At 53.2% G+C, this 25331-nt stretch overlaps 1 protein-coding gene across 1 annotated transcript; it reads left to right on the top strand.

Annotated features, from left to right (window-relative positions):
- Positions 1-22895, top strand: TGFB1I1 (transforming growth factor beta 1 induced transcript 1). Its single transcript, XM_082781555.1, has 10 exons — positions 1-19; positions 3742-3812; positions 4624-4673; positions 5691-5794; positions 7428-7506; positions 11116-11362; positions 13366-13461; positions 14606-14687; positions 15841-15989; positions 19110-22895. The coding sequence occupies exons 1-10, from the start codon at positions 7-9 to the stop codon at positions 19374-19376; spliced, it is 1158 nt and encodes a 385-aa protein (XP_082637681.1). The 5' UTR covers positions 1-6; the 3' UTR covers positions 19377-22895.
- Positions 22896-25331: the final 2436 nt, after the last annotated feature.

The raw sequence follows: 25331 nt of genomic DNA, 5'->3' as shown, positions 1-25331 counted from the left end.
GCCACCATGGAGGAGCTGGGTAAGGGCGGGCGCCGGGACCCTATAGGGACCCTATAGAGACCCCAGAGGGACCCCATAACTGCCCCATAGGGACCCCAGAGAGACCCCATAGGGACCCTATAGGGACCCTATAGCCGGCCCTATAGCTGGCCCTATAAGCGACCCTATAGCCCCGACCCTATAGAGACCCTATAGAGAACCCATAGAGGCCCCATAGCGACCCTATAGCTGGCCCTATAAGTGACCCTATAGCCCCGACCCTATAGAGACCCTATAGAGAACCCATACAGACCCCATAGCAGCCCTATAGCCGGCCCTATAAGTGACCCTATAGCCCTGACCCTATAGAGACCCCATAGAGATCCCATAGAGACCCTATAGCTGCCCTATAGCCCTGACCCTATAGCCGAGACCCTATAGAAACCCTATAGAGACCCCATAGGGACCCCATAGAGACCCTATACAGACCCTATGGCCGGCCCTATAGCTGGCCCTATAAGCGACCCTGTAGCCCCGACCCTATAGAGACCCTATAGAGAACCCATAGAGACCCTATAGTCGGCCCTATAAGTGACCCTATAGCCCGGACCCTATTGAGACCCCATAGAGATCCCATAACTGCCCCAGAGGGACCCCATAGGGACCCTATAGAGACCCTATAGCCGGCCCTATAGTCGGCCCTATAAGCGACCCTATAGCCCCGACCCTATAGAGACCCTATAGATGCCCTATAGCCGACCCTATAGCCCCGACCCTATAGAGACCCTATAGATGCCCTATAGCCGACCCTATAGCCCCGACCCTATAGCAGCCCTATAGAGACCCCATAGAGACCCCATAGAGACCCTATAGCCAGCCCTATAAGCGACCCTATAGCCCCGACCCTATAGCCGAGACCCTATAGTAACCCCATAGAGACCCTATAGAGACCCTAAAGCCCCGACCCTATAGCGGCCCTATAGAGACCCTATAGAGACCCCAGAGGGACCCCATAACTGCCCCATGGGGACCCCAGAGAGACCCCATAGGGACCCTATAGGGACCCTATGGCCGGCCCTATAGTCGGCCCTATAAGCGACCCTATAGCCCCGACCCTATAGAGACCCCATAGAGATCCCATAGAGACCCTATAGCTGCCCTATAGCCCTGACCCTATAGCCGAGACCCTATAGAAACCCTATAGAGACCCCATAGGGACCCCATAGAGACCCTATACAGACCCTATGGCCGGCCCTATAGCCGGCCCTATAAGCGACCCTATAGCCCCGACCCTATAGAGACCCTAAAGAGACCCCATAGAGACCCTATAGCCGGCCCTATAAGTGACCCTATAGCCCGGACCCTATTGAGACCCCATAGAGATCCCATAACTGCCCCATAGGGACCCCAGAGAGACCCCATAGGGACCCTATAGGGACCCTATAGCCGGCCCTATAGCTGGCCCTATAAGTGACCCTATAGCCCCGACCCTATAGAGACCCTATAGAGACCCCATAGAGACCCTATAGCTGGCCCTATAAGTGACCCTATAGCCCCGACCCTATAGAGACCCTAAAGAGACCCCATAGAGACCCTATAGCCGGCCCTATAAGTGACCCTATAGCCCCGACCCTATTGAGACCCCATAGAGATCCCATAACTGCCCCAGAGGGACCCCATAGGGACCCCAGAGGGACCCTATAGAGACCCTATGGCCGGCCCTATAAGTGACCCTATAGCCCCGACCCTATAGAGACCCTATAGAGAACCCATAGAGACCCCATAGCAGCCCTATAGCCGGCCCTATAAGCGACCCTATAGCCCCGACCCTATAGAGACCCCATAGAGATCCCATAGAGACCCTATAGCTGCCCTATAGCCCTGACCCTATAGCCGAGACCCTATAGAGACCCTATAGAGACCCCATAGGGACCCCATAGAGACCCTATACAGACCCTATGGCCGGCCCTATAGCCGGCCCTATAAGCGACCCTATAGCCCCGACCCTATAGAGACTCCATAGAGACCCCATAGAGACCTATAGCCAGCCCTATAAGTGACCCTATAGCCGACCCTATAGCCCCGACCCTATAGTGGCCCTATAGAGACCCCATACAGACCCCATAGGGACCCCATAGGGACCCCATAGGGACCCCAGAGAGACCCCATAGGGACCCTATAGAGACCCTATGGCCAGCCCTATAGCTGGCCCTATAAGCGACCCTATAGCCAAGACCCCATAGCGACCCCATAGAGACCCTATAGCTGCCCTATAGCTGTCCCTATAGGCAACCCTATAGCTGGCCCTATAGCTGACCCTATAGCCCCGACCCCATGCCCATCCTCATATCCCGTCCCTATACCCGGCCCTATAGCCATGTCCCTATAGCCGCCCCTATACCCGGCCCTATAGCCCTGACCCTATAGCCCCGACCCTATATCCCGTCCCGATCCCCCTCCCTATAGCTGACCCCATAGCCCTGTCCCTATAGCCCCGGCCCTATACCAGCCCCTATACCTGACCCTATAACCCTGACCCTATAACCCTGACCCTCTACCCAACCCTATAGCCCTGACCCTATATGTCCCAACCCCATATCCCCCGACCCCATAACCCTGTGACCCCATAACCCCGACCCTATAACCCCTACCCCATAATCCCCTGACCCCATAACCCCATAAACCTGACCCTAAAACCCCGTGACCCTGGACCCCATAACTCCCTGACCCCATAACCCCATGACCCCATAACCCTGATCCCATATGCCCGACCCCATAACCCCTGACCCTATAAACCCCATAACCCCAACCCCATAACCCCATGACCCCATAACCCCATAACCCCCTAACCCTATAACCCCTGACCCTATAACCTCATAACCCTGACCCCATAACCCCCAACCCCATAATCCCCTGACCCTATAAACCCCAACCCCATGACCCCATAACCTTGACCCTATAACCCCGTGACCCTTGACCCCATTACCCCCAACCCTATAACTCCAACCCCATAACCCCCTGACCCCATAACCTCTGACCCTATAACCCCTTGACCCTATAACCCCATAACCCCTGACCCCATAAACCCCTGACCCCATAACCCCTGACCCTATAAACCCCAACCCCCTGACCCCATAACCCTTGACCCCATAACCCCCTGACCCCATAACCCCGTGACCCTATAACCCCTGACCCCATAACCCTGACCCCATAACCCTTGACCCCATAACCCCATAACCCCTGACCCCATAACCCCTGACCCTATAAACCCCAACCCCCTGACCCCATAACCTTGACCCTATAACCCTGTGACCCTTGACCCCATAACCCCCAACCCTATAACCCCTGACCCTATAACCCCATGACCCTTGACCCCATAACCCCCTGACCCCATAAACCCTGATCCTATAACCCCGACCCCATAACCCCCTGACCCCATAACCCCCTGACCCCATAACCCTGACCCTATAACCCCATGACCCTTGACCCCATAACCCCATAACCCCTGACCCCATAACCCCTGACCCCATAACCCTGACCCTATAACCCCATGACCCTTGACCCCATAACCCCATAACCCCTGACCCCATAACCCTGACCCTATAACCCCGTGACCCTTGACCCCATAACCCCTGACCCCATAACCCCATAACCCCTGACCCTATAAACCCCAACCCCCTGACCCCATAACCCCGACCCCATAAACCCCTGACCCTATAACTGACCCCATAACCCCGTGACCCCATAACCCCGCCCCCGCAGACGCCCTATTGGCTGACCTCGAGGTCACGACCTCTCACCTCGCCCGGAGGCCCCGCCCCCCCGCCGACCCCGTGAGATTTGGGGCCGTTTCGGGACTTTTGGGGTTTTTGGGGTTTTGGGGGCCTTTTGGGGTCTTTTGGGGTCTTTTGGGGTCTTTTGGGGCCTTTTGGGGTCTTTCGGGTTTTGGGGGTTTTTGGGGTCATTGCGGTATTTAGGATTTTGGGGTCGTTTGGGGTTTTTGGGGTCGTTTAGGGTCTTTTGGGGTCGTTGGGGATTTTGGGGTCATTTGGGGTATTTGGGGTCGTTTGGGATTTAGGGGATTTTGGGGTCTTTTGGGGTCTTTTGGGGTCTTTTGGGGTCAATAAGGGACGGGGAGCTTTGGGGATTTAGGGGATTTTGGGGTCATTTGGGGTTTTGGGGGTATTTGGGGTCTTTTGGGGTATTTGGGGTTGTTTGAGGTATTTGGGGTCGTTTGGGATTTAGGGGATTTTGGGGTCTTTTGGGGTCTTTTGGGGTCTTTTGGGGTCAATGGAGGTTGGGGAGCTTTGGGGATTTAGGGGATATTGGGGTCATTTGGGGTCATTTGGGGTTTTGGGGGTATTTAGGATCTTTTGGGTTCTTTTGGGATTTTGGGGTCATTTGGGGTTTTTGGGGTCATTTGGGGTATTTAGGATTTTGGGGTCTTTTGGGGTCATTTAGGATTTGGGTTCATTTGGGGTCATTTGGGGTCATTTGGGGCAATGGTGTCCTTTAGGATTTAGGGGATATTGGGGCCTTTTGGGGTCTTTGGGGGCATTTGGGATTTGGGGGCCGTTTTGGGGTTATTTGGGGCCTTTTTGGGGTCGGGGGGGAGCCGTTAACCCTTTGCGTGCCGCCCCCCAGCCCCCGAGCTCGCCCCCGGCTATGGGGTCGGAGAGGGACCAAGTGTACAGGTACGGGGTCCTTATGGGGTCGGGGGTCACGGGGGCGGGGTTATGGGGTCACAGGGTTATGGGGTCAGGGGATTATAGGGTCAGGGGTTATGGGGTCAGAGGGTGGGGTTTTGGGGTCATGGGGTCATGGGGTTATGGGGTTATGGGGTCATGGGGTTACAGGGTTATGGGGTCAGGGGTTATGGGGTCAGGGTTATGGGGTTATGGGGTTGTGGGGTTAAGGGGTTATGGGGTCAGGGGTCATGGGGGTGGGGTTATGGGGTCAGGGGGTTATGGGGTCACAGGGTTATGGGGTCAGAGTTATGGGGTCACAGGGTTATGGGGTCATGGGGTTATGGGGTCAGGGGTTATGGGTTTATGGGGTCAGGGGGTGGGGTTTGGGGTTATGGGGTTGTGGGGTTAAGGGGTTATGGGGTCACAGGGTTATGGGGTCAGGGGTTATGGGGTTAGGGGGAGGGTTTATGGGGTTATGGGGTCATGGGGTCATTGGGGTAAGGGGTTATGGGGTCAGGGGTCATGGGGGTGGGGTTATGGGGTCAGGGGGTTATGGGGTTTTGGGGTTATGGGGTTAGGGGGAGGGTTTATGGGGTTATGGGGTTATGGGGTCATGGGGTTAAGGGGTTATGGGGTTGTGGGGTTAAGGGGTTATGGGGTCAGGGGTTATGGGGTTAGGGGGAGGGGTTATGGGGTCAGGGTTATGGGGCCAGAGGGTGGGGTTTTGGGGTTATAGGGTTATGGGGTTTATAGGGTTATAGGGTTTGGGGGGTTATGGGGTCATGGGGCTATGGGGCTATGGGGTCATGGGGTTATAGGGTCACGGGGCTATGGAGTTATAGGGTTATGGGGTCATGGGGTTATAGGGTCATGGGGTTATGGGGTCACAGGGTTATGGGGTTATAGGGTTTGGGGGATTATGGGGTCACGGGGCTATGGGGTCATGGGGTTATGGGGTCATGGGGTTATGGGGTCACGGGGTTATGGGGTCACGGGGTTATGGGGTTTTGGGGCCGCCCCCAGCGCCGTGCAGAAGCCCCCCGCCCCCCGCCCGCCCCCGTCCCCCGGCCTGGGGGACCTGGACCGGCTGCTGCGGGACCTCAGCGCCACCCACAGCTGCATCGCAGGTACCCAAAATCCCCCGAATCCGCCCCAAAACCCGCCCCGGCGACCCCGGGAACGGCTTCGGCCGCCCCAAAAACCCCCCGGACCCCAAAAACCCGCCCCAAATCCGCCCAAATCCCAGCGAATTGGCCCCAAAAAAGTCCCCGGGACCCCAAATCCTATTAATTTGATCCCAAATCCTATTAATTTGACCCCAAATCCCAAGAAATTGACCCAAAATCCCAACTAATTGACCCCATATCCCAGCAAATTAACCCAAATCCCAATAAATTACCCCAAATTCCAGCCAATTGACCCACAAAATGTCCCCAGAACCCCAAATCCTACTAAATTGACCCCAAATCCTATTAATTTGACCCCAAATCCTATTAATTTTACCCAAAATCCCAACACATTGACCCCAAATCCCAGCAAAATAACCCAAATCCCAATAAATTACCCCAAATTCCAGCCGATTGACCCCCAAAATGTCCCCAGAACCCCAAATCCTACTAAATTGACCCCAAATCCTATTAATTTGAACCCAAATCCTATTAATTTGACCCCAAATCCCAAGAAATTGACCCAAAATCCCAACAAATTGACCCCAAATCCCAACAAATTAACCCAAATCCCAATAAATTACCCCAAATTCCAGCCGATTGACCCCCAAAATGTCCCCAGAACCCCAAATCCTACTAAATTGACCCAAAATCCTATTAATTTGACCCCAAATCCCACTGAATTTTCCCCAAATCCTACTAAATTGACCCCAAATCCCATCAAATTGACCCAAAATCCCACCAAATTGACTCCAAAACCCCCTTTTCTCACCCCAAAACCCTTCATTGACCCCAAAAACCCCTTTTCTCACCCCAAAACTCTATAATCACCCTAAACCCTATATTGACCCTAAACCCCCATTTTTCACCCCAAACCCCATTTTTTCACCCCAAACCCTCCTTTTTCATCCCCACTCCCCCCTTTTCACCCTAAAACCTCTCCGTTGACCCAAAAATCCCCTTTTTCACCCCAAAACTCCCTCCTTGACCCCAAACCCTCTTATTTCACCCCAAACCCTCATTTTCACCCCAAATCCTCCCTTATTGACCCCAAATCACATTTTCTCACCCCAAAACCCTATATACACCCCAAAACTCCCTTTTCTCACCCCAAAACCCTACATTGACCCCCAAAACCCCATTTCTCACCCCAAAACCCATTTTTTCACCCCAAACCCTCCTTTTTCATCCCCACTCCCCCCTTTTCACCCTAAAACCTCTCCGTTGACCCAAAATCCCCCTTTTTCACCCCAAAACTCCCTCCTTGACCCCAAACCCTCTTATTTCACCCCAAACCCTCCTTTTCACCCCAAATCCTCCCTTATTGACCCCATATCACATTTTCTCACCCCAAAACCCTATATACACCCCAAAACCCCCTTTTCTCACCCCAAAACCCTAAATTAACCCCAAAACCCCCTTTTCTCACCCTAAAACCCTTCATTGACCCCAAACCCCTATTTCTCACCCCAAACCCCATTTTCTCACCCCAAACCTTTCTTTTTCATCCCCACTCCCCCCTTTTCACCCTAAAACCTCTCCGTTGACCCAAAATCCCCCTTTTTCACCCCAAAATCCTCTCCTGCCCCCCCAGACGAGCTCCTGGCCCAGGCCCCTCCCGCCCCGAGGACGGAGGCCGCGGACGAGGCCGAAGACGGGGAACCCCCCCCTCGGTGAGCGATCCCATAAACCCCAAATTTGGGGGATTTCACCCCAAAAAAAAACCACCAATTTTGGCTGTTTTCACCCCAAAACTCCCTCGGCCTCCAAAAACTAGGCCTCAAATCCAACCACCACCATTTCGGCCTCCAAAAAAAAGGCCAAAATCCCCAAATTTTGAGGTCTTCCCCCACAAAAAAAATCCTATATTTCACCCCAAAACATCCTGAAAACCCCAAAACACTGTAAAAACCCAAAACCCTCTTATTTCACCCCAAAACTCCCTCCGCCTCCAAAAACTAGGCCTTGAATCCAACCTCCACCATTTCGGCCTCCAAAAAAAAGGCCAAAATCCCAAAATTTTGAGGTCATCCCCCACAAAAAAAATCCTATATTTTACCCCAAAACATCCTGAAAACCCCAAAATACCCTAAAAAGCCCAAAAACCCTATATTTCACCCCAAAACCCCCTTGTCCTCCAAAAAACGGGCCTCAAATCCAACCACCACCATTTCGGCCTCCAAAAAAAAGGCCAAAACCCCAAATTTTGAGGTTTTTCCCCACAAAAAAAAAATTCTATATTTCACCCCAAAACATCCTGAAAACCCAAAAATACCCTAAAAATCCCTAAAACCCTTTATTTCACCCCAAAACTCCCTCGGCCTCCAAAAACTAGGCCTTGAATCCAACCACCACCATTTCGGCCTCCATAAAAAAGGCCAAAACCCCAAAATTTTGAGGTCTTCCCCCACAAAAAAAATCCTATATTTCACCCCAAAACACCCTGAAAACCCAAAAATACCCTAAAAAGCCCAAAAACCCTATATTTCACCCCAAAACCTTCTTGGCCTCCAAAAACTAGGCCTCAAATCCAACCACCACCATTTCGGCCTCCAAAAAAAAAGGCCAAAATCCCAAAATTTTGAGGTCATCCCCCACAAAAAAAATCCTATATTTCACCCCAAAACATCCTGAAAACCCCAAAACACTGTAAAAACCCAAAACCCTCTTATTTCACCCCAAAACTCCCTCGGCCTCCAAAAACTAGGCCTTGAATCCAACCTCCACCATTTCGGCCTCCAAAAAAAAGGCCAAAATCCCAAAATTTTGAGGGCATCCCCCACAAAAAAAAATCCTATATTTTACCCCAAAACATCCTGAAAACCCCAAAATACCCTAAAAAGCCCAAAAACCCTATATTTCACCCCAAAACCCCCTTGTCCTCCAAAAAACGGGCCTCAAATCCAACCACCACCATTTCGGCCTCCAAAAAAAAGGCCAAAACCCCAAAATTTTGGGGTCTTCCCCCACAAAAAAAATCCTATATTTCACCCCAAAACATCCTGAAAACCCAAAAATACCCTAAAAACCCTTAAAACCCTATATTTCACCCCAAAACTCCCTCGGCCTCTAAAAACCAGGCCTCAAATCCAACCACCACCATTTCGGCCTCCAAAAAAAAGGCCAAAATCCCAAATTTTGACGTTTTCCCCACAAAAAAAAACCCACTATATTTCACCCCAAAACATCCTGAAAACCCAAAAATACCCTAAAAACACTTAAAACCCTTAATTTCACCCCAAAACTCCCTCGGCCTCCAAAAACTAGGCCTCGAATCCAACCACCACCATATTGTCCTCTAAAAAAGAGTCCAAAACCTCCAATTTTTGAGGTCCTTCCCCTCCAAAAATGATATATTCCACCCCATAACGCCCTGAAAAACCCTAAAAAAAACCCCTAAAAACCCTAAAACCTATAATTTCACCCCAAAACCTTCTTGGCCTCCAAAAAGCGGGCCTTGAATCCAACCACCACCATTTTGACCTCCAAAAAAAAGGCCAAAACCCCCAAATTTCGAGGTCTTTCCCTATAAAAAAAAATATATATTGTATCCCAAAACACCATAAAAACCCTAAAAAACCCTAAAACCCTATATTTCACCCCAAAACCTTCTTGGCCTCCAAAAAACGGGCCTCAAAACCAACCACCACCATATTGTCCTCCAAAAAAGAGTCCAAAACCTCCAAATTTCGAGGTCCTTCCCTTCCAAAAATGATAAATTCCACCCCAAAACACCCTGAAAAACCCTAAAAAAAAAAACCTAAAAACCCTAAAACCCACTATTTCACCCCAAAACCTTCTTGGCCTCCAAAAAACGGGCCTCAAAACCAACCACCACCATTTTGTCCTCCAAAAAAAAGGCCTAAACCTCCAATTTTTGAGGTCCTTCCCCTCCAAAAATGATAAATTCCACCCCAAAACACCCTGAAAAACCCTAAAAAAAAAAAACCTAAAAACCCTAAATCCCATAATTTCACCCCAAAACCTTCTTGGCCTCAAAAAAGCGGACCTTGAATCCAACCACCACCATTTTGACCTCCAAAAAAAAGGCCAAAACCCTCAAATTTGGACGTCCTTCCCCTACAAAAAAATGTATATTCTGCCCCAAAACACCCTGAAAAACCCGAAAAAAAACCCTAAAAACCCTAAAACCCATTATTTCACCCCAAAACTTCCTCAGACTCCAAAAAATGGGCCTCAAAACCAACCACCACCATATTGTCCTCCAAAAAAGAGCCCAAAACCCCCAAATTTTTATATCCTTCCCCTACAAAAAAATGTATATTCTGCCCCCAAACACCCTGAAAAACACTAAAAAAAAACCTAAAAACCCTAAAACCCACTATTTCACCCCAAAACCTTCTTGGCCTCCAAAAAATGGGCCTCAAAACCAACCACCACCATATTGTCCTCTAAAAAAGAGTCCAAAACCTCCAATTTTTGAGGTCCTTCCCTTCCAAAAATGATAAATTCCACCCCAAAACACCCTGAAAACCCCCTAAAAAAAAAACTAAAAAACCCTAAAACCCTATATTTCACCCCAAAACCTTCTTGGCCTCCAAAAAAACGGGCCTCAAAACCAACCTCCACCATTTCGACCTCCAAAAAAAAGGCCAAAACCTCCAAATTTCGAGGTCCTTCCCCTCCAAAAATGATAAATTCCACCCCAAAACACCCTGAAAAACCCTAAAAAAAAAAACCTAAAAACCCTAAAACCCACTATTTCACCCCAAAACCTTCTTGGCCTCAAAAAAGCGGACCTTGAATCCAACCACCACCATTTTGACCTCCAAAAAAAAGCCCAAAACCCCCAAATTTTGATATCCTTCCCCTACAAAAAAGTGTATATTCTGCCCCAAAACACCCTGAAAAACCCTAAAAAACCCTAAAAACCCTAAAACCCATAATTTCACCCCAAAACCTTCTTTGCCTCTAAAAAATGGGCCTCAAAACCAACATCCACCATTTTGTCTCCAAAAAAGAGCCCCAAACCCCCAAATTTTGATATCCTTCCCCTACAAAAATGATAAATTCCACCCCAAAACACCCTGAAAACCCTAAAAACCCTAAAACCTATAATTTCACCCCAAAACTTCCTCAGACTCCAAAAAACGGGCCTCAAATCCAACCACCACCATTTTGTCCTCCAAAAAAAGGGCCAAAACCCTCAAATTTCGACGTCCTTCCCCTACAAAAAAACGTATATTCTGCCCCAAAACACCCTGAAAAAAACTAAAAAAAACCTAAAAACCCCTAAATCCCACGATTTCACCCCAAAACAGCCCGCCCCTCCCGGCCTCGGCCTCCACGGCCACCCAGGAGCTGGACAAGCTGATGGCCTCGCTCTCCGACTTCAACCTGCGGGGGCCGGGGGGTTTTGGGGTCGCCCCCACCCCAAAACCCCGTTACGGGGCCGGCGACCCCATAGGGACACCCCAAAAAAAGGGGGCGCCCCCCCCCGGGGAGAGCCTCGACTCCATGTTGGTGCTGCTCCAGGAGGACCTCAAACGCCAGGGGGTGCCGACGGAGGTGCGTTTTGGGGCGTTTTGGGGCTTTTTGGCGATTTAGGGTTTTTTTGGGGTGGCGGGAGGAAAAGAGGAGGATTTGGGGTTTTGGGGTTTTGGGGGGTTTTGGGGTGGGGGTAAGTGGGGAGGGGGGGTGCTGGGGAACAAAATGGGGTGGTCCTAAATGCGGATTCACCCCGAAATGGGGGCACACCAAATCCGGATTCACCCCGAAATGGGGTGACCCCAAATCCGGATTCACCCCAAAATGGGGTCGCACCTAAAATGGGGTCAACATGAATCCAGAGTGACCCCAAAATGGGGTGACCCCGAATTTAGGAGTGACCCCAAATCCGGATTGCCCCAAAATGGGGTCATCCTAAATCCAGAGTGACCCCAAAATGGGGTGACCCCGAATTTAGGAGTGACTCCAAATGGGGTCACCCCAAAAACGGAGTGATTCTGAATCCAGATTACCCCAAAATGGGGTCACCCTAAATTTAGGAGTGACCCCAAATCCAGATTGCCCCAAAATGGAGTGACTCCGAATTTAGGAGTGACCCAAATCCGGATCACCCCAAAATGGGGTCACCCCAAATCCGGATCACCCTAAAATTGGGTCAACCCAAATCCAGAGTGACCCCAAAATGGGGTGACCCCGAATTTAGGAGTGACTCCAAATGGGGTCACCCCAAAAATGGAGTGATTCTGAATCCGGATTACCCCAAAATGGGGTCACCCTAAATTTAGGAGTGACCCCAAATCCGGATTGCCCCAAAATGGGGTCATCCTAAATCCAGAGTGACCCCAAAATGGGGTGACCCCGAATTTAGGAGTGACCCCAAATCCGATCGCCCCAAAATGGGGTCAAGACGAATCCAGAGTGACCCCAAAATGGGGTGACCCCGAATTTAGGAGTGACTCCAAATGGGGTCACCCCAAAAACGGAGTGATTCTGAATCCGGATTACCCCAAAATGGGGTCAACCCAAATCCGGAGTGACCCCAAATGGGGTCAACCCTAAAATGAGGTCACCCTAAATCCGGATCACCCCAAAATGGGGTCACCCCAAATTTAGGAGTCACCCCAAATCCAGATTGCCCCAAAATGGGGTCACCCCAAATCCAGATCACACCAATATGGGGTCACCCCAAATCCGGATTGCCCCAAAATGGAGTGACCCCGAATTTAGGAGTGACCCCAAATGGGGTCACCCCAAAAATGGAGTGACTCCGAATCCGGATCACCCTAAAATGGGGTCAACCCAAATCCGGAGTGACCCCAAATGGGGTCAACCCTAAAATGGGGTCACCCTAAATCCGGATCACCCCAAATTGGGGTCAATCCAAATTTAGGAGTCACCCCAAATCCGGATTGCCCCAAAATGGAGTGACTCCGAATTTAGGAGTGACCCAAAATGGGGTTCCCTGCCACCGCTTTTGGTGTTTTTTACCCCAAAATAAACTTCTGGGTTCTCCGCTACCACTTTTGGGGTATTTTACCCCAAAATGAACTTTTGGGTTCTCTGCCACCACTTTTGGGGTATTTTACCCCAAAATAAACTTTTGGATTCCCCACCACCACTTTTTGTGTTTTTTACCCCAAAATAAACTTCTGGGTTCTCCGCTACCACTTTTGGGGTATTTTACCCCAAAATAAACTTTTGGATTCCCCGCCACCACTTTTTGTGTTTTTTACCCCAAAATAAATTTCTGGGTTCTCCGCTACCACTTTTTAGGTATTTTACCCCAAAATGAACTTTTGGGTTCCCCACTACCACTTTTTGTGTTTTTTACCCCAAAATAAACTTTTAGTTTCCCCACCACCACTTTTGGGGTATTTTACCCCAAAATAACCTTTTGGTTTCCCCGCCACCACTTTTAGGGTATTTTACCCCAAAATTAACTTTTGGTGTCCCCACCACCACTTTTGGTGTTTTTTTACCCCAAAACGAACTTCTGGGTTCTCCGCTACCGCTTTTGGGGTATTTTACCCCAAAATTAACTTTTGGGGTCTCTGCCCCCCCAGGTGACCCCCTCGAGCCCCCCCTGGCTTTCGGGGTGCTCCCGCTGCGGCCCCCCCGGCGCCCCCACCTGCGCCCGCTGCGGGCAGCCCGTGCTGCACGTGAGTAGGGGGCTATAGGGGCTATAGGGTCTATAGGGTCTATAGGGGATGGGGGGGGTATAGGGGGCGAGGGGGGGGGCTATGGGGTCTGTAGGGGCTATAGGGGGTATGGGGGATATAGGGTCTGGGGGAGCTATAGGGGGGTGTAGGGGATATAGGGGGTTTGGGGGGGCTATAGGGGATTTAGGGGGTATGGGGTCTATAGGGGTGTGGGTGTTATGGGGTCTATAGGGTCTCTCTCTCTCTATATATGGATATTTAGGGTGTATAGGGGTCGATGGGGGGGGTCCGTAGGGTCCTTACAGTCTATAGGGGTCTTTGGGGGGGTCTATAGGGGTCTTGGGGGGGTTCTATAGGTTCTATAGGGGCTTATAGGGTCTATAGGGGTCTATAGAGTCTATAAGGGGTCTATAGGGTCTACAGGGGGTCTATGGGGTCTAGAGGGGTCTAGAGGGGTTTTTGGAGTCTATAGGGGGGTCTATAGGGTCTGTAGGGGGTGTATAGGGTCTAAAGGTTCTATAAAGGGTATATAGGGTCTACAGGGGTCTATAGTGTCTATAGGGGGTCTATGTTGTCTATAGGGGTTTATAGGGTCTACAGGGGATGTATAGTGTCTATAGGGGGGTCTATAGGGTCTGTAGGGGGTATATAGGGTCTATAGGGTCTACAGGGGATATATAGGGTCTATAGGGGGGTCTAGGGAGTCTACGGGGGTTTATAGGGTCTATAGGGTCTATAGGATTTACAGGGGTCTATAGGGTCTACAGAGGTCTATAGGGTCTATAGGGGTTTGTAGGGTCTATATTGGGTCTATAGGGCCTATAGGGGTATATAGGGTCTATAGGGGTCTATAGGGGTTTATAGGGTCTATAGGGATCTGTAGGGTCTATATTGGGTCTATAGGGCCTATAGGGGTATATAGGGTCTATAGGGGTCTATAGGGGGTGTATAGGGTCTATAGGGGTCTACAGTGTCTATAGGGGATCTATGGGGTCTACAGGGGTTTATAGGGTCTATAGGGGTCTGTAGGGTCTATAGGGGGTCTATAGGGGTCTATAGGGGCCTGTAGGTTCTATAGGGGTCTATAGGGGCCTGTAGGGTCTATAGGGTCTATAGGGGCCATCAGCGAGGTCCCTCCCCCCAGAAAATGGTGACGGCGCTGGACAGGACCTGGCACCCCGAGCACTTCTGCTGCACCCACTGCGGGCGGCCCTTCGGTGACGAGGGTGGGTGGCACCTTGGGGACACCCCGGGGACACCCCGGGGACCCGGTGACACCCCGGGGACCCGGTGGCACCCCAGGGACGCGGTGGCACCCCTGGGACCCCCCCCCCACCCCGTGTCCCCCTCCCGGTGTCCCCTTGTCCCGCCGGGTCCCCGTGGTGGCCTCCCCGTCCCCGTGTCCCCTGAGATGTCCCCAATGTCCCCAGTGACGTCATCGATGTCCTTAATGATGTCATCAATGTCCCTAATGATGCCATCGATGTCCCCAATGACCCCATTGATGTCCCCAATGTCCCCGCTGACGTCCCCAATGTCCCCAGTGGTGTCCCCAGTGTCCCATGGACCCCCGTTGATGTCCCCAATGACCCCAAAACCCCCAAGGATGTCCCCAACGCCCCCGTTGATGTCCCCAATGACCCCAACGCCCCCGTTCATGTCCCCAGTGACCCCGTTGACGTCCCCAATGACCCCATTGACGTCCCCAATGACCCCAATGCCCCCTTTGACGTCTCCAATGACCCCAATGCCCCCGTTGACTTCCCCAACGCCCCCATTGACGTCCCCAATTACCCCATTGACGTCCCCAATGACCCCAATGCCCCCTTTGACGTCTCCAATGACCCCAACGCCCCCGTTGACGCCCCCAACGCCCCCATTGACATCCCCAATGACCCCGTTGACGTCCCCAATGACCCCATTGACGTCCCCAATGACCCCAACGCCCCCGTTGACTTCCCCAACGCCCCCATTGACATCCCCAATGACCCCGTTGACGTCCCCAATGACCCCAACGCCCCCGGGGACGTCCCCAACGCCCCCACTGACATCCCCAATGACCCCAATGACCCCATTGATTTCCCCAACGCCCCCATTGACATCTCCAACACTCCCATTGACGTTCCCAATGACCCCATTGATGTCCCCAATGACCCCAACACCCCCGTTGACGTCCCCAATGATCCCGTTGACGTCCCCAATGACCCCAATGACCCCATTGATGCCCCCAATGCCCCCGTTGACGCCCCCAACGCCCCCATTGACATCCCCAATTACCCCATTGACGTCCCCAATGACCCCAACGCCCCCGGGGACGTCCCCAACGCCCCCGGGGACATCCCCAACACCCCCATTAATGTCCCCAACGTCCCCCCAAAGGCTTCCTGGAGAAGGACGGGCAGCCCTACTGCCGCCAGGACTTCGCCGAGCTCTTCTCCAGCCGCTGCCAGGGCTGCGGGCGCCCGATCCTAGAGGGCTACATCGCCGCCCTACAGGGCCTCTGGCACCCCGAATGCTTCGTCTGCCGGGTGAGACCCCCCCCGCCACCCCCCTGTCACCCCCCTGTCACCCCCTGTCACCCCTTGTCACCCCCTGTCACCCCTTGTCACCCCCTGCCACCCCTTGTCACCCCCTTGAGGTTGTAGGGCCCGTCGTTGAGGTTCTCCAGGCCTGGTGACCCCATGGGTTCTTCGCACCCCGTGTCCTTGTCCCCATGTCCTTGACGTCCCCATACCCTTGATGTCCCCATATCTGCGATGTCACCATCCCCTGGGTGTCCCCGCGTCCTTGTCCCCGTCCCCTTGATGTCCCCAAATCCTTGACGTCCCCAAATCCTCGATGACCCCATATCCTCAATGTCCCCATATCCTTGATGTCCCCAACCCCTTGATGTCCCCATGCCCTTAATGTCCCCAAATCCTTGATGTCCCCATGGTCCTTGGGCATCAATGTCCCCAAATCCTCAACGTCCCCAAATCCTCCATGTCCCCAAATCCTTGATGTCCCCAAATCCTTCACGTTCTCCAAATATCTCCCCATTTCTTGGCCATCGATGTCCCCATCCCCTTCATGTCCCCAAATCCTCGATGTCCCCAAATCCTTGATGTCCCCATGTTTCTTGGCCATCAATGTCCCCATATCCTTGATGTCCCCCCCAAAAAAAACCCCAAACCCCCCTTTTTTCCCTCAAAACCCCCCAAACCACCTGCAATCCCCCCCAAACCCCCCCAACCCCCCCCCAAAACCCCCAAATCCCCCTTTTTTCCCCCCAAACCCCTCCAACTCCCCCCAAAAAATCCCAAACCCCCCCAAAAGCCCCTTTTTTCCCCCAAACCCCCTCCAAGTCCCCCAAATCCCCATTTTTCCCCCAAATCCCCCCTTTTTCCCCCAAATCCCCACCAAAACCCCCATTTTTCCCCCAAATCCCTCTTTTTTTCCCCCAAAACCCCCATTTTTCCCCCAAAACCCCTTTTTTTCCCCAAATCCCCCATTTTTTCCCCTAAATCCCCCTTTTTTCGCCCCAAACCCCTCCAACTCCCCCAAAACTCCCCCAAAACCCCCCAAAATCCCCTTTTTTCCCTCAAATCCCCCTTTTTTCCCCCAAACCCCCTCCAAGTCCCCCAAATCCCCCCTAAAACCCCTAAAAAAAACCTTTTTTCCCCCAAATCCCTTTTTTCCCCAAACCTCTCCAACTCCCCCAACCCCCCTCCAACTCCCCCAAAACCCCTCAAAACCCCCTTTTTTCCCCCCAAACCCCCCTTTTTTCCCCCAAACCCCCATTTTTTTCCCCAAACCCCCTCCAAGTCCCCCAAATCCCCATTTTTTCCCCCCAAACCCCCATTTTTCCCCCAAATCCCCCATTTTTCCCCCAAAACCCCATTTTTTCCCCCTAAATCCCCCTTTTTTCCCCCAAACCCCCTCCAACTTCCCCAGAACCACCCCAAATCCCCCCAAAACCCCATTTTTTCCCCCTAAATCCCCCTTTTTCCCCCCAAACCCCCTCCAACTCCCCCAAATCCCCATTTTTCCCCCAAATCCCCCATTTTTCCCCCAAAACCCCCTTTTTTCCCCCAAATCCCCCTTTTTTTCCCAAAAATACCAAAATCTCCCCTTTTTCGCCCCCCCAAAGGAGTGCTTCGCCCCCTTCGCCGGCGGCACCTTCTTCGAGGACCGCGGCCACCCCTACTGCGAGCGCCACTTCCCCGCCCGCCGGGGGTCCCAAATCCCCTCCGACTCCCCCAAATCCCCCGAAAACCCCTTTTTTTCCCCAAAACCACCCTTTTTCCCCCAAATCCCCCATTTTTCCCCCAATACCCCATTTTTTCCCCCAAATCCCCCTTTTTTCCCCAAACCCCTCCAACTCCCCCAAACTCCCTCCAACTCCCCCAAAACCCCTCAAAACCCCCTTTTTTCCCCCTAAATCCCCCTTTTTCCCCCAAAACCCCTCAAACTCCCCCAAATCCCCCCCCAAAACCCCCATTTTTCCCCAAATTCCCCCTTTTTCCCCCAAAACCCCCTCCAACTCCCCCAAATCCCCATTTTTTCCCCCAATTCCCCCTTTTTTCCCCAAAAACCCCCATTTTTCCCCCAAATCCCCTTTTTTTCCCCCAAATACCCCCAAAACTCCCCATTTCTCCCCCCCAAAGGAGTGCTTCGCCCCCTTCGCCGGCGGCACCTTCTTCGAGGACCGCGGCCACCCCTACTGCGAGCGCCACTTCCCCGCCCGCCGGGGGTCCCAAATCCCCTCCGACTCCCCCAAATCCCCCCGAAAACCCCCATTTTTCCCCCGAACCCCCTATTTTTCTCCAAAATCCCCCATTTTTCCCCCCAAATCCCCCATTTTTTCTCCAAAACCCCATTTTTCCCCCTAAATCCTCCTTTTTTCCTCCAAAACCCCTCCAACTCCCCCCAAAAAATCCCAACCTCCCCCAAAACTCCCATTTTTCCCCAAAAACCCCCTTTTTCCCCCCAAATCCCCCATTTTTCCCCCCAAACCCCATTTTTTCCCCCCAAATCCCCCCTTTTTCCCCAAAAACCCCGCCAACTCCCCCCAAAAAATCCCAACCTCCCTCAAAACCTCCTTTTTTCCCCCAAACCCCCTCCAAGTCCCCCAAATCCCCATTTTTTCCCCCAAATCCCCCTTTTTTCCCCCAAAACCCCTCCAACTCCCCCCCAAAAATCCCAAACTCCCCCAAAACCCCCTTTTTTCCCCCAAATCCCCCTTTTTTCCCCAAAACCCCCCCAAAACCCCCTTTTTTCTCCAAAAACCCCCTTTTTTCCCCCCAAGTCCCCCTTTTTTCCCCCCAAAACCCAAAAACTCCCCATTTTTCCCCCCAAAGGAGTGCTTCGCCCCCTTCGCCGGCGGCACCTTCTTCGAGGACCGCGGCCACCCCTACTGCGAGCGCCACTTCCACGCCCGCCGGGGGTCCCAAATCCCCTCCGACTCCCCCAGATCCCCCCCAAAACTCCCCCAAATCCCCTTTTTTCCCTCAAATCCCCCCTTTTTCCCCCAAACCCCCTCCAACTCCCCCAAATCCCCCTTTTTTCCCCCAAATCCCCCTTTTTTTCCCCAAAAACCCCCAAAACCCCTTTTTTCTCCCAAATTTCCCCTTTTTCCCCAAAAAACTCCCCATTTTTCCCCCCCAAAGGAGTGCTTCGCCCCCTTCGCCGGCGGCACCTTCTTCGAGGACCGCGGCCACCCCTACTGCGAGCGCCACTTCCACGCCCGCCGGGGGTCCCTGTGCCGGGGGTGCGGGGAGCCCATCGCCGGGCGCTGCGTCACCGCCATGGCCCAACGCTACCACCCCGAGCACTTCGTCTGCGCCTTCTGCCTCCGGCCCTTGGCCAAGGGCACCTTCCAGGAGCAGGAGGGGAAGCCCTACTGCCAGCCCTGCTTCCGGCGCCTCTTCGGGTGAGGGGGGCCGTGGGGCGCCCCATAGATACCCCATGGATACCCCAAAACCAGCGGGAGAAGGTCCCATGGACGGCCCGTTGGATGGTCTTCGTGGTGGACGGGGTCTTGAAGGCATCTCATGGGGGTTCGAGGCCGAGAAGATCAAGATCTGGGATCAATGGGGTGCCCCAAATCTATGGGGCGCCCCATAGATACCCCATGGATACCCCAAAACCAGCGGGAGAACATCCCATGGGGGTCCCATTCCTTGGGTTCCTTGATGGACGTGGTCTTGAAGGCATCTCATGGGGCTTCGAGGCCAAGAAATGGGGTTCTGATATCATTGGGGTGCCCCACATCTATGGGGTGCCCCATAGATATCCCATAGATACCCCAAAACCATCATGAGAACATCCAACGGGACATCCATAAGACATTCTCCATGATGGACATGGTCTTGAAGGCATCTCATGGGGCTTGAGGACCTAAGAGTTGGAGATCTGGGATCAATGGGGTGCCCCACATCTATGGGGCGCCCCATAGATATCCTGTCGACACCCCAAAACCATCGGGAGAAGGTCCAATGGACGGCCCGTTGGATGGTCTTCGTGGTGGACGGGGTCTTGAAGGCATCTCATGGGGGTTCGAGGCCGAGAAGATCAAGATCTGGGATCAATGGGGTGCCCCAAATCTATGGGGCGCCCCATAGATACCCCATGGATACCCCAAAACCAGCGGGAGAACATCCCATGGGGGTCCCATTCCTTGGGTTCCTTGATGGACGTGGTCTTGAAGGCATCTCATGGGGCTTCGAGGCTGAGAAGATCAAGATCTGGCATCAATGGGGTGCCCCACATCTATGGGGCGCCCCATAAATATCCCATAGATACCCCAAAACCATCATGAGAACACCCAACGGGCCGTCCATAAGATGTTCTCCATGGTGGACGTGGTCTTGAAGGCATCTCATGGGGCTTCGAGGCCAAGAAATGGGGTTCTGATATCATTGGGGTGCCCCACATCTATGGGGCGCCCCATAGATACCCCATGGATACCCCAAAACCAGCGGGAGAAGGTCCAGTGGACGGCCCGTTGGATGGTCTTCGTGGTGGACGGGGTCTTGAAGGCATCTCATAGGGCTTGGAGGCTGAGAAGATCAAGATCTGGGATCAATGGGGTGCCCCACATCTATGGGGCGCCCCATAGATACCCCATGGATACCCCAAAACCATCGGGAGAAGGTCCAATGGACGGCCCGTTGGATGGTCTTCGTGGTGGACGGGGTCTTGAAGGCATCTCATGGGGGTTCGAGGCCGAAAAGATGGGATTTTGGCATCAATGGGGTGATTCATGGTGTGGGGCGCCCCATAGATACCCCAAAACCATCATGAGAACACCCAACGGGCCGTCCATAAGACGTTCTCCATGGTGGACGTGGTCTTGAAGGCATCTCGTGGGGCTTCGAGGCCAAGAAATGGAGTTCTGATATCATTGGGGTGCCCCACATCTATGGGGCGCCCCATAGATACCCCATAGATACCCCAAAACCATCAGGAGAACATCCCATGGGGGTCCCATTCCTTGGGTTCCTTGATGGACGTGGTCTTGAAGGCATCTCATGGGGCTTCAAGGCTGAGAAGATCAAGATCTGGGATCAATGGGGTGCCCCACATCTATGGGGCGCCCCATAGATATCCCATAGATACCCCAAAACCATCATGAGAACATCCAACGGGCCGTCCAGAAGACGTTCTCCATGGTGGACGTGGTCTTGAAGGCATCTCATGGGGCTTCGAGGCTGAGAAGATCAAGATCTGGGATCAATGGGGTGCCCCACATCTATGGGGCGCCCCATAGATATCCCATAGATACCCCAAAACCAGCGGGAGAACATCCCATGGGGGTCCCATTCCTTGGGTTCCTTGATGGACGTGGTCTTGAAGGCATCTCATGGGGCTTCGAGGCCGAGAAGATCAAGATCTGGGATCAATGGGGTGCCCCACATCTATGGGGCGCCCCATAGATACCCCATGGATACCCCAAAACCAGCGGGAGAAGGTCCCATGGACGGCCCGTTGGATGGTCTTCGTGGTGGACGGGGTCTTGAAGGCATCTCATGGGGCTTCGAGGCCAAGAAATGGGGTTCTGATATCATTGGGGTGCCCCACATCTATGGGGTGCCCCATAGATATCCCATAGATACCCCAAAACCATCATGAGAACATCCAACGGGACATCCATAAGACATTCTCCATGATGGACATGGTCTTGAAGGCATCTCATGGGGCTTGAGGACCTAAGAGTTGGAGATCTGGGATCAATGGGGTGCCCCACATCTATGGGGCGCCCCATAGATATCCTGTCGACACCCCAAAACCATCGGGAGAAGGTCCAATGGACGGCCCGTTGGATTGTCTTCGTGGTGGACGGGGTCTTGAAGGCATCTCATGGGGCTTGGAGGCCAAGAAATGGGGTTCTGGGATCAATGGGGAGCCCCACACTTATGGGGCTGCCCCATAGGTGCCCCATGACCACCCCACAACCATCACGTGACCCCAAAACCACCCCATGGAGGTCCCATTGGATGTTCTCCATGATGGACGTGGTCTTCAACGTGCCTTCCGTTGACCGTTGCCTCCCAGTACATGGTTCGGGGATCTGTGGGGCGCCCCACACTTATGGGGCTGCCCCATAGGTGCCCCACGGCCACCCCACAACCACCACGTGACCCCAAAACCACCCCATGGAGGTCCTTTCGTTGGGTTCCTTGATGGACGTGGTCTTCAACGCGCCTTCCGTTGACCGTTGCCTCCCAGTATGGGGTTTGGGGACCTGTGGGGCGCCCCACACTTATGGGGCTGCCCCACAGATGCCCCACGGACACCCCACAACCATCACGTGACCCCAAAACCACCCCATGGAGGTCCATTGGTTGGGTTCCTTGATGGACGTGATCTTCAACGCGCCTTCCGTTGACCATCGCCTTCCAGTATGGGGTTCGGGGATCTGTGGGGCGCCCCACACTTATGGGGCTGCCCCATAGGTGCCCCACGGCCACCCCACAACCACCACGTGACCCCAAAACCCCCCCAAGACCACCCCATTGGATGTTCTCCTTGATGGACGTGGTCTTCAACGCGCCTTCCGTTGACCGTTGCCTCCCAGTATGGGGTTTGGGGACCTGTGGGGCGCCCCACACTTATGGGGCTGCCCCATAGATGCCCCACGGCCACCCCACAACCACCACGTGACCCCAAAACCCCCCCAAGACCACCCCATTGGATGTTCTCCATGATGGACGTGGTCTTCAACGTGCCTTCCGTTGACCGTTGCCTTCACCCATGGGGTTCTGGGATCAATGGGGCGCCCCACACTTATGGGGCTGCCCCACAGATGCCCCACGGACGCCCCACAACCCCCCCAGGGGGTCCCAGTTCCTCCCAGTTTGGCGGGGAACTGGGAGGAACTGGGGCGGGGGGGGAATCCGTGGGGCGCGCTCGCTCTTTGCTTGCACAAGCCAAAGGTTTTATGGGGATCTATGGGGCGGGATCTATGGGGCGGGGTCTATGGGGCGGGATCTATGGGGCAGGGGGTGAGCTATAGGGCAGGGGGGGATCTATGGGGCCAGGGAAGGATCTATGGGGCAGGATCTATGGGTCAGGGTCTATGGGGCAGGATCTATGGGGCAGGAGGGGATCTATGGGGCAGGGGGGATCTATGGGGCGGGATCTATGGGGCAGGTTGGATCTATGGGGCAGGTGGTTGGCTCTATGGGGCAGGGGGGATCTATGGGGCAGGATCTATGGGGCAGGGGGGATCTATGGGGTTATCTATGGGGTAGGGGGGATATATGGGGCAGGATCTATGGGGCAGGAGGGGATCTATGGGGCAGGGGGGATCTATGGGGCAGGGAAGGGGGATCTATGGGGCAGGGAAGGATCTATGGGGCCAGGGGGTGGATCTATGGGGCAGGATCTATAGGGCAGGATCTATGGGGCAGGGAAGGATCTATAGGGCAGGGGGGATCTATGGGGCAGGGGGATCTATGGGGCAGGATCTATGGGGCAGGGGACACGGCACCGGGCACACGCGGCCGAGCACGGACAATAAATCACCGGCAGCACAACCGCAGCGTCTGGGGTCCCGTTTTGGGGCAATTTCACCCGATTTTGGGGGCGGCCTCAGCCGTTTGGGGCCAATTCCCTCCCTTTTGGGGCCACTTCTCCCGGTTTTGGGGCCATTTCGCCAGGATTTTGGGGCCATTTCTCGCAGATTTGGGGCCCATTTCTCCCATTTTTGGCGTCACTTCTCCCAGGTTTGGGGTGATTTTTCCCGGTTTTGGGGCCTTTTCTCCCCGTTTTGGGTCCAATTCTCCCAGATTTGGGTCACTTTATTCCCCTTTTGGGTCACTTTATCCCCCTTTTGGGGCCATTATTCCCAGTTATGGGGCCGATTTATCCCAGTTTTGGGGTGATTTCTCCGGGTTTTGGAGTGATTTCTCCCAGTTTTGGGGCAATTTCCTGTTTTGGGGCAATTTCACCCGATTTTAGGGGCAGCTTCAGCCCTTGGGGGCCAATTTCCTGCCTTTTGGGGACATTTCTCCCAGATTTTGGGGCCATTTCTTGCAGATTTGGGGCAATTACACCCGATTTTGGGGCCACTTCTCCCAGTTTTGGGGTCATTTCTCCAGTTTTTGGGTCACTTAATTCCCCTTTTGGGTCACTTAATCCCCATTTTGGGGCGATTTCTCCCCGTTTGGGGGGCGTTTCTCCCAGTTTTGGTGCCACATCTCCCAGTTTTGGGGTCCCATTTTGGGGCAATTTCACCGGATTTTGGGGGTAGCCTCAGCCATTGGGGGCCAATTCCCTGCCTTTTGGGGCCATTTCTCCCAGTTTTGGGGTCACTTCACCCATTTTTGGGGTGATTTCTCCCAGTTTTGGGGCCACTTCTCCCAGTTTTGGGGTAAAATCACCTGATTTTGGAGCAATTTTCCCGGTTTTGGGGCCTTTTCTCCCAGTTTTGGGTCTAATTCTCCCAGTTTTGGGGTGATTTCTCTCAGGTTTGGGGCCACTTCTCCCAGGTTTGGGGTCCCGTTTTGGGGCAATTTCACCCCATTTTGGGGGTGGCCTCAGTCATTAGGGGCCAATTCCCTCCCTTTTGGGGCCACTTCTCCCAGTTTTGGGCTGATTTCTTGCAGATTTGGGGCCCATTTCTCCCAGTTTTGGGGCCACTTCTCCCAGTTTTGGGGCCATTTCTCCCCCTTTTGGGTCACTTTCTCCCCCATATGGGGCCAACATCACCACATTTTCAGGGTTGATTTCTCCCATTTTTGGTCAATTTCAACCTTTTGGGGCCATTTCACCTGGTTTTAGGTCTGTTCCCTTCGCTTTGGGGCCGATTTCAGCCATTTGGGGGCACTTTACTCACTTTGGGGACAATTCCCCCCCTTTTGGGGTTCTGGGAGCCAATTTCCCTTTATTTCAGCCAATTCCTCCCCCTTTTGGGTCCAATTTCCTCTTTTTTGGGGTCTATTTCATTACTTTCACTTCCCCCTTCCTTTTTGGGTCCCTTTCACTTGATTTCTGCCAATTTCTCCCCATCCCTTCCCAGCTTTTGGGTGAATTTCACACTTTTTTACTTTTTTTGGGTCAAATTCCCCCGATTTCTGCCAATTCCCCCCCATTTTCTATCAATTTTGCTCATTTTCTTCCAATTCTTCCCCTTTTTGGGGGTCCATTTCCCCCCTTTTTGGGTCAGTTTCCCCCATTTTCAGCCCATTTCCCCCATTTTCAGCCAATTTCCCCCATTTTCAGCCCATTTCCCCCATTTTCAGCCCATTTCCCTCAATTTTTGCCCATTTCCCCCCTTTTTGGCTCTCCCCTCACCTTTTTGGGGCCGTTTCACCCCATTTCTTTCAAATTCTCCCCGCTTTGGGGTCTATTTCTGTCCGTTTCTTTCGGTTTCACTCAATTTCTTT

The sequence above is a fragment of the Aythya marila genome (genome assembly GCF_965140915.1).
Source record: "Aythya marila genome assembly, chromosome: 31".
NCBI lineage: Eukaryota > Metazoa > Chordata > Aves > Anseriformes > Anatidae > Aythya > Aythya marila.
Note: the sequence above shows the minus strand (reverse complement) of the source record. Positions and strands in the feature narration are given on the sequence as shown.